Source organism: Anabrus simplex, chromosome 2, assembly GCF_040414725.1.
Source record: "Anabrus simplex isolate iqAnaSimp1 chromosome 2, ASM4041472v1, whole genome shotgun sequence".
NCBI classification, from domain to species: domain Eukaryota; kingdom Metazoa; phylum Arthropoda; class Insecta; order Orthoptera; family Tettigoniidae; genus Anabrus; species Anabrus simplex.
The window spans coordinates 591,806,369-591,823,713 of NC_090266.1; the positions used below are offsets into that span (position 1 = coordinate 591,806,369).

At 38.2% G+C, this 17,345-nt stretch overlaps 1 protein-coding gene across 1 annotated transcript in view; it reads right to left on the reverse strand.

The window, feature by feature from the left end:
• The window catches only part of LOC136863611 (neurotrimin), a 532,585-nt gene that overhangs the window by 58,146 nt on the left and 457,094 nt on the right, over window positions 1-17,345 (reverse strand). The window contains exons 6-7 of the mRNA XM_067139981.2: window positions 8,417-8,482; window positions 2,631-2,717 (exon numbers count right to left, since the gene is read on the reverse strand). Of these exons, the coding sequence (XP_066996082.1) occupies window positions 2,631-2,717; window positions 8,417-8,482 (153 nt within the window). The remainder of the gene's footprint in view (window positions 1-2,630; window positions 2,718-8,416; window positions 8,483-17,345) is intronic.

Consider the following 17,345-nt stretch of genomic DNA (forward strand, 5'->3'; position numbering starts at 1 on the left):
TTCTTGTGTGCGAAGGCTGGCTGAAATGATAGCGGTCTCGACCATGATTTCATTATCATCGCGTTCAACCACTGTAAGAAAGAATGGTCTATATTTTCGTCAATATTGGCGCTATTAAAATTAAACTACTTTAATACTCATGCACACACTGCCAAACAAGGTAAGTGTATCATATAAAGATTTAGGGACTACACTTTTACTGAAATATTATACCATTCGTTTATCTTAATATAAATATGCAAATGGGATAGAAATTAAATGGGAAAAATGACGTATAGATTTAAAAGACCAAAACAGTGCTTACATTTAAGACATATAAATAAAGAATTTATTCATAATCAAAAAAATTATGGTAGGTAATAATAAAAATAAGATATTCTCATAGTATCACAGTAAAATCTTAAACGAAACAAAGGAGTGCATTTTGTAAGAAAAACGTAAATAAATAAAGTGAACGCTTCCTGTACATGAAAATTATTTTATTTCTATAATCTTAAACAGTGCACTAGTTTTCCATAAAAATAATAATTTTCTAGCAATTTAAATGATTGGACGGAACTAATTAAGAAAAAACGGAAAGAATTGTTCTTCAATACTTTGTTAATACCAAGGGTGTTTGGAAAACCATTCCTATGGAGTTACTGTCAGCGCTGATCAAACAATTAAATGCCACGTCAGTTGGGGTGAGATTACATCGTGCACAATTTTTCACAAGTAAATTACAGTTAATTAATTGTTTTCCTTGATTAGGAGATACCAGTAGAGCCAGAATAATTAACCTTAGAAACATCTTAATCATCTCCCGAGGAAATGGTGTTGGGAGTGATCTCTGAGTGCGTAATGGGACAGGCCACGCCTACTGGACGACGAACACATGTGACGTTACCTTGGTTACTTCCCCTTCATTCTCACGGTTGGCAAAAATCTTCGCCCAAACGTTACCCGTTTCCTTTTCCACCCGAAATTCTTGTGATCGCGATTGTACAATTCTGTTGGGACTGTTGGTAGTAAGAACTATAGTGAGAAGTCAACACATTAGTAATACGAACAGACTGGTAGACGTACGCTCCAGTGGTTAAGTACAAATTAAGAAGTTAACACAGGTTGTAATCGCTTGGAAGCTTGCATTAAAAACTAATCTATGAACTGGTGACCCAAGATATCGTACTATAATAACCCAATATGGGTTTGAAAATGCTAAACAAAAATATCATTATTCCTTAATCTGAAGAATTATTTGTCAACTTTCCGATGAAAAGATATACACGCACGCAGAGTAGCCGTGAATCCATAAATTCGACTTGAAAATGTAATCTGCTGCCATTCAGCTCTGTTCGCGTAGCTTCACATAAATTACTATTATTTATCAAACATTACCATACATTGTTTCAACTTTAGGAAAATTTAGTTTCTAAAATTCTAATAATAGATGCTTCGAACTTCGAAAACTTCCTTCAGCTAAGTAATTTAGTGTTGTAGTGTGGAAATGACAAGCAGACATCCGCTTTTCTAAGTCTAAACGTAACAATGAACCACATTCATTTACTTTCTGTGACTTTTATATAGATAACGCGCTGAAGAAAGGAAATAAATGTACCTCACGTTTTGAGGCCTTGATGTTGCGTTGGCTGATCTTCCCCCCATTCATTTGTGACTAGAAATTCCTCTGAAATAAATCATATTTCTTTCGAAGGAACTAGGTATTATTTTAGAAGTCGTGCCCCGAAACATGAGACAAAACTCCGAGAAGCACCAGAATTACATGAAGTTAGAGAAAAGTTATGAAATTAGCAAGTATTGGTGCTCATAATTTGCCGGGCTGAGTGGCTCAGACGGTTAAGGCGCTGGCCTTCTGACCCCAACTTGGCAGGTTCGATCCTGGCTCAGTCCGGTGGTATTTGAAGGTGCTCAAATACGTCAGCCTCGTGTCGGTAGATTTACTGGCACGTAAAAGAACTCCTGCGGGACTAAATTCCGCCACCTCGGCGTCTCCGAAAACCGTAAAAGAGTAGTTAGTGGGACGTAAAACAAATAACATTATTATTATTATTATGGTGCTCATAATTTAAAAATTAATGGTATGCAGGATAGGGCATGTAAAGGCTGGAACTCTTCCAGTTACAGAACTGTCACGAAAAATTCACATCTGATCGCAGGGCAAGAGCCACATTCCGCATTTTCCAAAGACCTCTTAGGTGTTCTCATGGATCAGTGGAGAGCACCGAACGCGAATTATCCAAATAAGAAACAGCTCTCACGAAACATCAGTAACTAGATGTTTATTATTGAGATCGAACATGTTTAGTTTACAGACTTCAGGAGGCTTAGTTCGGCTGACCAATGGCCATATTTTTAAGATAGAACTATGTGTCGTGCAGACAAGTATTAACGGATCTGACGGACATATGGTATATCTGTTTGCTAGGCGAGTACTAAGAATTTCTCATAAATATTTACTTGCAAATGAAGGAAAAGGCAATTATATTAAAATAGGACATGTTCATAATGATAGGTATATCGGTAGGTGAGATTAGGTAACGTTCTGTTTAGGTTTTCCATGGTCAACAATTGCTTAATCAATCACTACACTTTTCTCAAACGTTGTACATGAAACTGAAGTTAATGCTTACCTTTCTCTGACAGATGTCCACTAAGAGAGCTAGGATTACCGTACACGGAGTTGTTCATTTCACCTCCGACTGTTTCCCAAGCTGGATCTGAAAGTAGCAGAGCACACAGTCATGACAAGCGTAATAATAATTTCCGCTTTAGACTGGCTATACCACAATGCACATTGATCCTTTACATATCACATCGTAATCGCTGTTACATAAATATAGAAATATTCCTTATCCTTCGTCAGCCTTACGTCATTGAGGTTTTGGAATTAATTATAGCATTGTATTACACCGGTATCAAGAATAAATATTATCTAACAATTAAAATTATTATTTGTAAATAAACTGACTGACAGAGCAAATGCAACACCAAGAAGGAGTGGTCAGAACTTTGTGCCAATTGCAGGGTAGACTGACGACACTGAGGTATGCTCATGGTGTGAAATGCGCCGCTGTGGTGCGCACGTAGCGAACGATAAATGGGACACGGCGTTGGCGAATGGCCCAATTCGTACCGTGATTTCTCAGCCGACAGTCATTGTAGAACGTGTTGTCGTGTGCCACAGGACACGTGTATAGCAAAGAATGCCAGGCCGCCGTCAACGGAGGCATTTCCAGCAGACAGACGACTTTACGAGGGGTATGGTGATCGGGCTGAGAAGGGCAGGTTGGTCGCTTCGTCAAATCACAGCCGATACCCATAGGGATGTGTCCACGGTGCAGCGCCTGTGGCGAAGATGGTTGGCCCAGGGACATGTGGCACGTGCGAGGGGTCCAGGCGCAGCCCGAGTGACGTCAGCACGCGAGGATCGGCGCATCCGCCGCCAAGCGGTGGCAGCCCCGCACGCCACGTCAACCGCCATTCTTCAGCATGTGCAAGACACCCTGGCTGTTCCAATATCGACCAGAACAATTTCCCGTCGATTGGTTGAAGGAGGCCTGCACTCCCGGCGTCCGCTCAGAAGACTACCATTGACTCCACAGCATAGACTTGCACGCCTGGTATGGTGCCGGGCTAGACGACTTGGATGAGGGAATGGCGGAACGTCGTGTTCTCCGATGAGTCACGCTTCTGTTTTGTCAGTGATAGTCACCGCAGACGAGTGTGGCGTCGGCGTGGAGAAAGGTCAAATCCGGCAGTAACTGTGGAGCGCCCTACCGCTAGACAACGCGGCATCATGGTTTGGGGCGCTATTGCGTATGATTCCACGTCACCTCTAGTGCGTATTCAAGGCACGTTAAATGCCCACCGCTACGTGCAGCATGTGCTGCGGCCGGTGGCACTCCCGTACCTTCAGGGGCTGCCCAATGCTCTGTTTCAGCAGGATAATGGCCGCCCACACACTGCTCGCATCTCCCAACAGGCTCTACGAGGTGTACAGATGCTTCCGTGGCCAGCGTACTCTCCGGATCTCTCACCAATCGAACACGTGTGGGATCTCATTGGACGCCGTTTGCAAACTCTGCCCCAGCCTCGTACGGACGACCAACTGTGGCAAATGGTTGACAGAGAATGGAGAACCATCCCTCAGGACACCATCCGCACTCTTATTGACGCTGTACCTCGACGTGTTTCTGCGTGCATCGCCGCTCGCGGTGGTCCTACATCCTACTGAGTCGATGCTATGCGCATTGTGTAACCTGCATATCGGTTTGAAATAAACATCAATTATTCGTCCGTGCCGTCTCTGTTTTTTCCCCAACTTTCATCCCTTTCGAACCACTCCTTCTTGGTGTTGCATTTGCTCTGTCAGTCAGTGTATTTGTAACTTTCCTTACTTAGGAACTGTATTATTTATGCACTTATTTATATTCATTGAAGATATGGCATATTCATGATGACGTATTGATAGGAGAGATCTAACATTTCAGTGGTTTTGACTACTACGATATTGGCTACTCATAATTGCAGTTAAGTTAAATTCTCAGTATGTGTAAGTCTCTGGGAAATTTGTGGTCGAGATTCTTCATTGCAAAACAAGCATAATATAATAACTAGAAACAGTGTATTAATACAACTCTGTATCAGTCTTCATGCAATATATTGCGAAGATGAATTAACTTCATCATCACAACACCATCATTAATGTTTAAGTGACCCCTTCCATTTAGATTATGTTTACGAGGAAACTTCACGGAAAAACTCAATAGGATCGTACTAGAGTTGAGAGTTATTCATGCAATTTCTTCTAATACTGTGTAGTTCAGTTTACAATTATGTGGCTAACGTAATGCATCAAAGGAAATAAACCTAAATTTTACTTATTTGTGTCTCATCCGGTCTCAGGCAGTGATGTATCACAAGTCTCAATGACTCTAAATCTTTCTCCCACTTACCCGTTTTATGAACTCTAATAATAAGCAGCTATCGACCTGTTGTAATCTATATCAAGACTAATTAACATATAATATTCCAGTGGTAATGACCACGACCGATGTTGACCACTCATTATGTAAAATAAAGCGTTACTACTTGCACGTTACAATACTTCAAGCAAAGAAAATGAAATCCAGTGATGTCTAGTTAGAAACCACTCCACGACGAATAACCTAACTGACAGATGACCGTTTTTTACGACATCAAGAGCGCGTGTTGAATCTGCCTAAGGTTGATACATATTTGGTTTAAATTTTTAATAATTTGTTATATGCCATTTCAAGAGAATAATCTTCCTCAACGCATATTATCCTCTATACCAGAGATTACATTATTCAAACACAGAAGAAGATTCGAATTTTACTCCTGTGTTACTAAAATATGCTTGCCTCCGTGGCTCAGACGGCAGCGCGTCGGCCTCTTACCGCTGGATACCGTGGTTCAAATCCCGGTCACTCCATGTGAGATTTGTGCTGGACAAAGCGGAGGCGGGTCAGGTTTTTCTCCGGGTACTCGGGTTTTCCCTCTCATCTTTCATTCCAGCAACACTCTCCATTCTCATTCCATAGCATCTATCACTCATTAATATAAATTACTTTGGGAGTGGCGACCTCATCGTAATAACAGCCTACATCTGATTCATTCATTATATCCCTGACCCGGTCAAAGACTGGAAAACAGGTTGTAGGTTTTCATTCATTACTAAAATCTAATTTGTAATTCATACGAATGTTTCTCACTGTTCCAAAATTATATAGTGCCATAAAACATTTCCGCATGATACACAACATTACGGTACTAGCATTTAAAATAGAGCAAATGAAAAATTATCTCCGGAATATATGGTGAAAACACCTTCCTTGAAGTCGCTGAAAATACCTTAGGTTTTGACAAAAAAGGAAAAAGCTAGTAGCAACATATTATACCTGAAAGGCATGCAGTTAAATTTTACTTGAATGCTTGTATAGAAACCTAAAATTAATACCATAATTTAGTTTTCAGTAATTTAAAGCTATATTTTTATATCAGGACCAACAGTTAAATACTTTAGACTCAGGTATATCATTCTTTGCCCCACAAGTAGTTATAAATCGTTGTAAGAGACGAATAAAAGAATATTCTATTATTGTTCTTTCGGCATAAAGCCTACTTTGAGACGTATAGAATTTGTCCCCTTTTCACGAAGTCCGTATTTATGCAGAGAAAAACTGACTAAAAATTATTTCTTCTTTGCTCTTATCGTCAAGTCATCACATAAAAAATACGAGCTAATTTACAAAGCATATGTATCACATCAGATTTTTCAGTAATACCTCTATCTTACTTCGATTCATTTGTATTCATAATTCAAAATTATTCTTCATATTGAGACAGGCATGTAAGAAATTTTACTTGACCATTAGTGTAGAGGCTTAAAATAATACCATACTTTCTTAAATCTACTCTGATGCGTTCCTTGATTTTCACAGCTTTAATCCATCGAAGTATGTGAATTTACTACTTCTAAGTTATTTTACAATAATTTAAGCGAATACTAATACATTACGTCATCGTCTTATTATTTTGGAGCATTATGTGGACAATGTCCCCGTAGCAATAACTTAATTGAGCAATAATAATCATTTTCTGTAGATAAATATAAGATATAGAAATGGCATACATTAGGAGAGAGAGTACCTATCGGGTTCGGTTACGTCGCTTCCCTTCATAATTCATGCCAACAAGATATTAATCTCGTACGAGATATACCAAGTAACATATGCAGATGTACCCATCTGTGCGCAGATAGTGAGAACATCTTCTAAGACCTCCCTTTACCACATTGCCAGAATAGAGCAGTGGATATTTCCAAACAGTATTTAAGAACATGCCATCGCTGATAACAACCCACAAGTCGTTTTAAAATAAACTATGACTAACGATAGATATGTTGAGAGTGATTTAAAATAGTAAAAATCTTGGAATTATACGTGTAGACAACGTTGGACTCAATTATCAAACAGATTGCTTTATCAAATTTACTTGATCCCAGACAGCTGGGAACGGTAACATATATTTCTGTTGTACAAACTTTGGCATAAATGTTCCAGAACTGAGTTGATATTTGAAATTTTTTTAGGTGATATGTTATGCCAGAGACGATATATTTTATACATTCTGGGCCTTGCAGAAGACGGATATTTGAGAATTTTGAGCAATTGCATAATTATTTTAGTGTATACCACTACCTATTACTTGATCCTTTGTCCATCCATGAATATGTTGCTAATCACTAAGTGAAAACTCTTTAGCACATTCATATTATCCCGTTATATGAACGCTCGTATGATACCTTTCTCTTTCTCACCATAAATAGGACGGTGAAAAGGTGATCTAAGAATATCTTATATCTTCAGAAGATACTACGGATGAGCCGAAAGGCATACCAGAAGCAGCCTTTCCATCAGGCTGCTTCAGAAATCTTCTAAACCGTTGACAGCTGTGTACTTATTGTTCAAGGGACTTTTCTGAAGGGAAGAAAGACCATTAGAAGGTAAGTTGAATATTATGTTTCTTAGAGAGTGTCATCCCTGGATGTTTTATGACAGTTTTATTTACATCACTTACATCATACCAGGCTTTCCTCTAATCATAAAAACAAAACACACATATCTAGAATGAAAACAATATTATGGCAAAATGGCCATCAGTAGACAACCACCTACAAGATAATTTTTGAAAGTAATTTACAAACTAATTATCAGATAAAAAACATCATTTAACTTTGTAGAAGCAGTTGTGCTTGTGATTCATAGGTGTCACATTTAGCACTACAGGTGATAGAGAACAGAACATGCAGAACAAGGTCATCACATATTGCCCTTCCAAATTCTTCACAACTTTTCAGCTCTGATGTCAGTCAGTGAATTATCATTACATAATGTTGAAATGTTTCTGTTGATGTTAACGCAAATTTTTGTCTGATAATATATTCATGGCAATAACAATCGGAAGTTAGCCTTCAACAATGGTAGGGCCTGTCTTGGGGAAATTAAAAACTATTTGAAAAATCGTAATTTTAAAAATGGAATGTATTCTAGACAACATTAAGGAGTTTCCTAAAGTTGAAATTCATATTTACCGCAATATACTTAAGAATGTTTTCCATGAAGTTAATATACGTCGTTGTTTAAATCACGTCTTCACTGTTACGGAGATAATTATGATTTCTCTGTTCATATAACTTGAAAAGAAGGTATGTTAAAGTATAAAGTTTAGATTTTGATGTTGTGATCAGTGTAAATGAACACAAATTACATGTATGATGATGACAAAGTGTAAAGAGAGAATGAGAATTTAATTAGATTGACGATTGTACTAAAAGTGATATTATAGTATTATGTTATGTCGATAGGTATGGTGTAGGTGATAAGTACTGTACCTGAGTTCCTTCGCGGGATCAGTTCTGTTGTGGTTGGCCCAGGTGTCGTGGACGGCGGCGCCGAGGCTAAGCAAAGAGAAAGACAGAAGGAGAAAAAAGAGAAAGGAAGAAGAAAATAAGTATACTTGTCAGTGCAATGTGTTACGCTTTCCAAAAAGAAAACATTCATCTTACAAATGTGTAAACATCCAGTTACAACAAGTCTTCTTGTTGTATGAAATATAACTACAAAGTTCAAGACTTATTGAATGGAACACTTAATCAAACGTCTTTTGAAATGTTTAAATGAATCTAATAGAAACAGACAGCACACATAGATGTGAAAGAATATAAGAAACACAACATTTATAGAGGAGATCGGACGTGTATCTCATGTACAGTCCTAAACTGATGTGAATGTCTGACCGAGTCCCTTGAACATGTACTGTCAAGTTCTCCTCAAGCTCGCCAGATGTTTGAGTAAGTGTATATTATAGTAAGCAGTGCAATAAGCATATATAACATGAATATAATACACGAATGTCTTGCAACACAAAAATAGCACATTATTGTACATAAATAAGCTTCATGCATACACATTATTAGACTAACATTTATATGTGTACAGTGAATTAATTAAATTAAGCATTTTTGCTGAATTCTTCAGCTACCCCTTGACATTTGAGGAAACCCGTCATCATTACTAGACCTCATGTTTTGTGCGACCACATGCAAATGTGTATTTACAATATATTCCAAGTCAAACTCCGTATGCGTGCTAACATCTGTGTGTGCGAAGGGCATTAATTTTATGGCAGATGCATACTAACGATGAAATGAGCATACTATCGATATTTATCCAGAAACACAGCAACCAGCAAATGGGAACGTGTCTACAATACAAACACGAAATTTCATTGGAGAATTGTCTTCTTCATTCCTGGTGTATTCGCAATGGGTATTTTTTCTTCCAAGAAGTGCGAGGCAACGAGGGTCTTAAACAAGTGGTACCATATGCTACAGAGATGTCAATAGTGGTTCGTTATTATTTTCTTTGTATTAGTTCGGCTCCGAGGTATCAATATCAGGAAGGATTCTCAAATACTGGGTATTATACAACATTAATCAATAATATAATAACGTACATCATTTGAAACTAACTTTGAAGTTTCTGTTTGCAGTTGTCATCGTACGTTATCTTGTAATTTCTAATTTTGTTATAATGGAAGCCATTTCTTATTGAATTGCGACGTAATTTATAACTGTGAGGTTATTTATTCTCTCGAAATTAATTCATTATAACATACATTAATGAAATGCCTGAAAAAGAAAACATTTATTAACAGGGGCACCTAAAAATATGATATTTTAAGGTGTTCAAGTTCGCATGCAATTTGACGGTATATTTATTGCATATTTATTGGATAAAATTTCGGCATCTCGTCGTCTTCAAAATCATAATATTAGATACGGTAGTGGGTCGTAAATCATATGGCATCAATATTAAGTTAAAAGAATCAATGTCAGGGAATGATTTTGACACTTGTGTCTCTATAGAATTATAGACCAATGGAACGGTCTATGATTCAAAGTTTATTACAAGCAAGCTAGTAGGTATACTTCAGCGACTGCTGATATCATGACCATAGCCAGAGGGCCTCCGGTTTTACTTGGAATCTGGACCACGGAGACGTGTCATTTCCTTTCAAAACCCTACATGAATCGAGTGGGACTCAAACCACGGCAACCTTTGTGAGAAGCGAGTGGAAATGTCACTTGGCTATCACACCTCTCCCCGAAGTTGTTATTGTTCCTCTACTAATATCGGTAATTTACAGTGAAGAACTCTCAAAATGACAAACGGCTGTGCCGGTATTTGACCACTCAATCAGAAGTACAGAAGATGAACGCCTAACCAAATAACTACACATCCAGTCATATAGAAATACCGGTACCGCTTTATAGTACATTCTGTTGATGGATAACTTCACCCTTCCCACTCGCTAGTTTATCACTGAGGATGTGCCGCGTTAACCATGTGGGCCACGACATGGTAAGTCCATTTTGAACGTGTGATGTGATTTAGGTGAGTATCGCGTGCCCGCAGCATTTCCTACCGCAGTGGTGTCTGAAAGACGTCCTAAGGACTTGACAGTTTGTGGTAACGACTTGGCACGAAGAATGGCGACCAAGGAACAGCAGAATAGGTCGGAGGGTTGGGAGGGGGTTGTTTCTATGGTAACGACACGTGTTGAACGGGGTGTTACTTGGCGAAACCTGTCACGTTACACAAGAGGGGAGGGGGGAGCAGGACAGGGGAGGGATATTGGGGTCTGTCGGTTGGTTTTGGGTGACAGGGCTGGGATGTTTCAGGAACTTGCGAGAGGGACCTTGTGTTGTGTCTTCCATAATGTATCAGCGTGACAACAGGGTGGTTTAAACTCACACCGCGGCTTATGACTGGACTGAGATAAGCAGAAACACTGCAGTTAATAAATATACCCCGGACTGGTCCTGATAAGTTGGTTTAGCAAAATTCATGCGTAACATACAGCAGTCAAGTTGAATTCGTTAGTACTGAATGTATTACAAAATCATTAACTAGTCTAACTTACCTCCCTCCATAGGAATAATAAATCATAATACAGTGGTTCAGTCTCATCCCGGGATAAAATTGAGCGGATGAGCTGATAATAGTTATACTTTACCTGCAGCCTAGACGCCCATGTTAATTGTGAAAGGAAATAATAATAATAATAATAATAATAATAATAATAATAATAATAATAGGCAGTTGTGTTTATGCTTCATAGATCTAGACAGAGCATAAAGAGAGAATACCAAGCGGAAAGGTGTGAACTGTACTGAGCAATTATAAGATGAAGTGTAGGTAACGGCGGGCAATCAAAACATTTATTTTGCCAATTTGTCCACAGTTAAAATTGTGCACAGTAGGACGAGTTCTTGGTGCAGAGTAGTTACAGGTTTTAAATAAGGCTGTAGCTCTTTTCACCTTTGTTCTCTAAACTATTCATGGATCATTTACTGAGAGGTGTGAAATGGAAAGAAGGGATTCAGTTGAACAGATACCGGGCGAGTTGGCCGTGCGGTTAGGAACATGCAGCTGTTAGCTCGCATCCGAGAGATAGTGGGTTCGAATCCCACTGTCGGCAGCCCTGAAGATGGTTTTCCGTGGTTTCCCATTTTCACGCCAGGCAAATGCTGGGGCTGTACCTTAATTAAGGCCACGGCCGCTTCGTTCCTATTCCTACGCCTTTCCTGTCCCATCGTCACCATAAGACCTATCTGTGCCGGTGCGACGTAAGGCAAAATAGCCAAAAAATAGCAGTTGAATAGAATTGCACTAAACACTTTTGGCTATGGCGATAACATAACCTTAATTGTGGACAGTGCTAAAAGCCTATAATTCACAAATATTTTACTAATATATACATCTACTATCAAATATCCGCGGCTTCGCTCGCGTGGTTTTCGTAATTTGATCAAGGTAATCGTTCCTCGGCATTGTACGAAGACAATTTGTCGGTAAACTAATTTTTAGGTGAGTTTTTATACTTAGGGATTTTCAGATATTGTCTTCGTACAATGCCGTAGTTAAAGTCTAGGACGTATCTCAAATGCTACGTGTATGTAATCCTTAATTAAGGATACGTCCAATTACTATTTACCGAGCTAGATAGCTGCAGTCGCTTAAGTGCGGCCAGTATCCAGTATTCGGGAGATAGTAGGTTCGAACCCCACTGTCGGCAGCCCTGAAAATGGTTTTCCGTGGTTTCCCATTTTCACACCAGGCAAATGCTGGGGCTGTACCTTAATTAAGGCCACGGCCACTTCCTTCCCTCTCCTAGCCCTTTCCTGTCCCATCGTCGCCATAAGACCTATCTGTGTCGGTGCGACGTAAAGCAACTAGCAAAAAAAAAGAAAGAATTAGTTTCATTTACCCCACAAATTCCTTGTAAACCACGTTTGTGGTTTGGGGCTAAGACGACCATCCGGCATAGAACTGTACACGTAAGAAACAGTCTTCTAAATACATGTTTCTTTACTTTTGCAGGAGATTACAAATGCATATTTTCACATCTGTAACATCTTCAGTTTTTAAGATATAAGTATCCCCATAAAAATAATTCAACCCCTTTATTGGTCCTTCCTCCCCCCTCCAAATCCATCTAAGTGGATTTTATGAAAACAATAAGAATATACGTTTCTTTATTTTAAAAGGAGATTCCAAATGCCAATGTTCACATCTGTAACATCTTCAGTTTTTGAGATATCAGTATCCACATAAAAATCAACTTATTTCTTCACTCCTTTTCACCCCCGTTAAGTGCCTTTTCCGCAAACAAAAAGGTACATCCTCCTGTATTTTTAAAGGACTTTCCATATATCAAGTTCTTTGTCTGTAACATGTTTAGTTTTCTCACATAATATACACATACCGGTACTCATTTTAAAATTTCACCGCTTTTTCAATTCTTTTCAGCCCCTTAAGTGTATTTTGCGAAAAAAATAGTGTTTCATTATTTTTAGAGGAGATTCGAAATACCAGTTTTCACGTTTGTACGTCTGTAACACCTTCAGTGTTTGAGATACAGTATATTTATCCTCATAAAATGAATTCAACTTATTCTTCACTTCCTTCCACCCCTCACCCCACTTAAGTGGACTTTCCGAAAGCAAGAAATACGTGTTTCCTTATTTTTATAGGAGATTCCAAATACATATTTTCATGTCTGTAACATCTTCAGTTTTGAGATATATGTATCCTCATCAAATGATTTCCTCTCCTTTTTCACCACCCTCCCCGTTAAGTCGATCCACCCAACCCCCTTCCAAAGTGCGTGTTTCTTTATTTTCAAAGGAGATTCCAAATACCAATTTTCACGTCTGTACACATCAGTTTTTGAGATGCCTGTAAGTTTCTCCATAAAATGTTCAACTTTTTCTCTTCCTTTAACACTCATCCCTTAAGTGACTTTTCCGAAAACAAGAAATGCGTGTTTCTTTATTGATAAAGGAGCTTCCAAATACCAATTATCATGACTATACAGTAACATCTTCAGTTTTTGAGATATATGTATCCTCATCAAAATAATTTAACTCCTTTTACACCCCCCCCCCCCAACTACCCCAAGTTACTTATCCCAAAAGTACGTGTTTCTTTATTTTTCAAGGAGATTCCAAATACCAATTTTCCCGTCTTTAAGATATTTTGTTTTTGATATATAAGTATCCTCATATACAAGGAATTCAATGAATTTTTCAATTCATACACCCCCCTTAAGTGGATTTACGAAGACAAAAAATGCGTGTTTCTTTACTTTGAAAGAAGATTCCAATTACAACTTTTCACGTCAGTAACATATTCAGGTTTTGAGATATAAGTATCTTCATAAAAAAGAAGTCAACTCATTTTTCGCCCCACCGCTCACCTGATAAGTTGATATCATCCCGCCAAAAAATGCGTGTTTCATGTTTTTTTAAGGTGATTCACCCCTGTAACATTCAGTTTTGGAGACATTAGTTTCTCCATAAAAATAATTCAAAATTTTCACTTCATTTCACACTCTCCCCGTTTAAATAATTTTCCGAAAACAAAATATGTGTTTCTTTACGTATAAAGGAGCTTCATAATGCCAGTTATCACGACCGTAACTTCTTCAATTTTTTTAGATATATGTATCCTCCTAAAAAGAAGTCAACTACGTTTACATCGCCCCTCCCCCCACCAAGTTGAATTCCCTCCAAAAAAGCGTATTTCTTTATTTTTAAAGGAGATTCCAAATGCCAATTTTTACGTCTGTAATATCTTCAGATTTTGAGATACCAGTATCTTAATAAAAATAATTCAACCCATCTTTTAATCCCCTCCCCCCAAGTGATTTTACCGCAAACAAAGTAGTATGTGTTACTTTATATTTAAAGGAGATTAAAAATACCGGTTTTCACGTCTGTAACATGTTACGTTTTTGTGATACACTAATTTCAAATATTCAACCTCTTTGTGAGTCCTGTTCACCCTCCCCCCACATTAAGTAGGTTTTCCTAAATCAAAAATGTTTTTTTTTAATTTTTAAGGAATATTCCAAATAACATTTTTCATGACTGTAACATTTTCAGTTTTTGAGATATAAGTATCCTCAAAAAGGTATTCAACCCCTTTCTCATCTTTTTTCACACCCTTAAGAAACATTTTTCGTAAACAAGAATATACGTGTTTCCTTATTTTTAAATGAAATTCAAAATACCAATTTTCACGTGTGTAGCATCTTCAGTATTTGATGTATAATTATCCCCATAAAAAGAATTCAACTAAGATAACTTCTCTTCACCCGCCCCCACACCCTAAGTGGATTTTCCGAAAACAAAAAAAGCGTGTCTCTTTATTTTGTCTATAACGTGTCTATAACATCTGTAACGTGTTCAGTTTTTGATATATACTGTATATACGCTGATTTTATAAATGTACCCCTCTTTAACACTTCTCCTTATATGGATCTTCAGAAAACAAATTGTGCGTGTTCCTTTACTTTTACAGGAGATTCTATATAATAGTTTTCACGTCTATAACATGTTACTTTGTTGAGATACTCATTTTAAGAATTCACCCACTTCTGCCACTTCTGTTCACCACTCCTTAAGTAGATTTTACATGCAAAAAATACGTAACATCTACAGTTTTTGAGTTATAGGTATCCACATAAAAGGTATTCATCTAATTTTTCACTTTTTTTCATCCCCGCTCAACAGGATTTTCCGAAAACAAATATAAGTTTTACGTGCTTCTTTACTTTTAAAGCAGATTCCAAATACCAATTTTTATGTCTTTAAATGGTTCAGTTTTCGAGATATAGATGCACTCATTTTAAGAATTCACCCTCTTTTCACCCCCTTAGAGACGGGATATCCATAAATCCTCCCTTCGTGAGCTTCTTCATTGTAAAATGAATGTATGCCCTAAAATTTCATTTCTTTATATCCAGTAGTTTTGGCTCGGCGATGATCAATCTCTCAGTCAATTAGGACAAGTTATATGTAGATTACCACCAGCATCGCCAGCTTCATACCTGACTTGAAAGGCATCTGAATAGCTTCTTGAAATGCATGAAATTAATATGTATGAATAATTTTCTCGATCCCAATGTAGAGAAAAACAGAACTGGTCTCCAAGATGAACAACACATAACTGTATGATGAAAGGTGACAAAATGAGGAACCAGAAGGGCTGAAATCAAACCATAGATTTGACCTTAAAAATGGAGCTCTATAAAATGCTGAAATTTTTGTCTAAGTATCAAATATTTCTACTGAGGTACTACAGATTTGTTCGGATATATCGACCCTTGACACATGGGATAGCAAAACTCTAGTTTCGCTTACCAGCTGTAGAAATTGAACAGGTGTTAAAAAGTTATTATTATTATTATTCCTCATATCACTAGTGAATCATGTATAAAGTATACTCCGAATATTACAGTGTCCATATCAAGGAAGTTAGGCCTATACTTACTGACTGTCCATTGAACACGAATTTCAACCAAATGACTGCAATGAACACCCGCGAAGTAACAATGTAAATCTGAATGACTGCTAGTATGTCCGACTCGTTGCCTGAATGGTCAGCGTACTGGTCTTCGGTTCAGAGGGTCCCGGGTTCGATTCCTAGCCGGGTCGTGGATTTTAACCTTCACTGGTTAATTTCAATGGCCCGGGGCCTGGGTGTTTGTGCTGTCCCCAACATCCCTGCAACTCACACACCACACATAAAACTATCCTCCACCACAGTAACATGCAGTTACCTACACATGGCAGATGCCGCCCACCCTCATCGGAGGATCTGCCTTACAAGGGCTGCAATCGGCTAGAAATAGCCACAAGAAAATTATTATTATACTGCTAGGATAAAGTAAATCGTAGTCTACAATAGTAAATATATTAAGAGTATTACATTTTAACTATGGAAACCTAACGGTACGAAATCACAGAAGACTCTTTAGAGAGAATAGCAGGTAATGACCTTACTTTATTATCGAGTTTCACACTGGCACCCCTTCAACGTAAGTTCTGTACGAAAGATATTGATAAAGAAAACAATACAGCGGCCAGCTAATCTCTGTAAGGTACTGATCTTGGTCTTCATTCGATAACTCTTTGAAGTACGTCGGACGAAACAGTGTGATCCAGAAATTTAATTTTAGAATTAATTACACGATTTTACCACGATCCAAAATCCAGCTGAACAATTCCGTGTCGATTCATTCAAAATTATTTGACAACAGCTCATGCATTCCATTGTGTATTCATTCTGCTCGCCACAGCCAGTCTTGAGCACTACAAGATATTTTCCCAGTCAAACTCTGTTGCTTAATTTATAGCATTGTCTGTCATTTGGTTTATCGTTCGTACACCTATACATTTTCCACCAATCACTCCTTAGCGCCGTCTGTTAGAATGATTGAATTTATTCCGCGAAAGCTTATATCTTGAATTTGGCACAAAATCTTATACTACCGAGCTTGATAGTTGTGTTCACTTAAGTGCGGCAAGTATCCAGTATTCGGGAGATAGTAGGTTTGAACTCCACTGTCGGCAGCCCTGAAGATGGTTTCCCGTGGTTTCCCATTTTCACACCAGGAAAATGCTGGGGCTGTACCGTAATTAAGGCCACGACCGCTTCCTTCCCACTCCTATCACTTTCCTGTCCCATCGTCGCCATACGACCTATGTGTGTCTGTGCGACGTAACGCAACTTGCAAAAGAAAAAATACTCAACTTCGACACAAAGCTGCCTACCCAAGCCACTTGGAAACTACGTCAAATTTACTGATATACCATTCAATACTAGATATCGTCGCTCCTATGCTCTTCCCATCCATTATGTCCCTTAAGACTGGTCACGCCTGCCAGCCACACATTGATATGTGGTCAA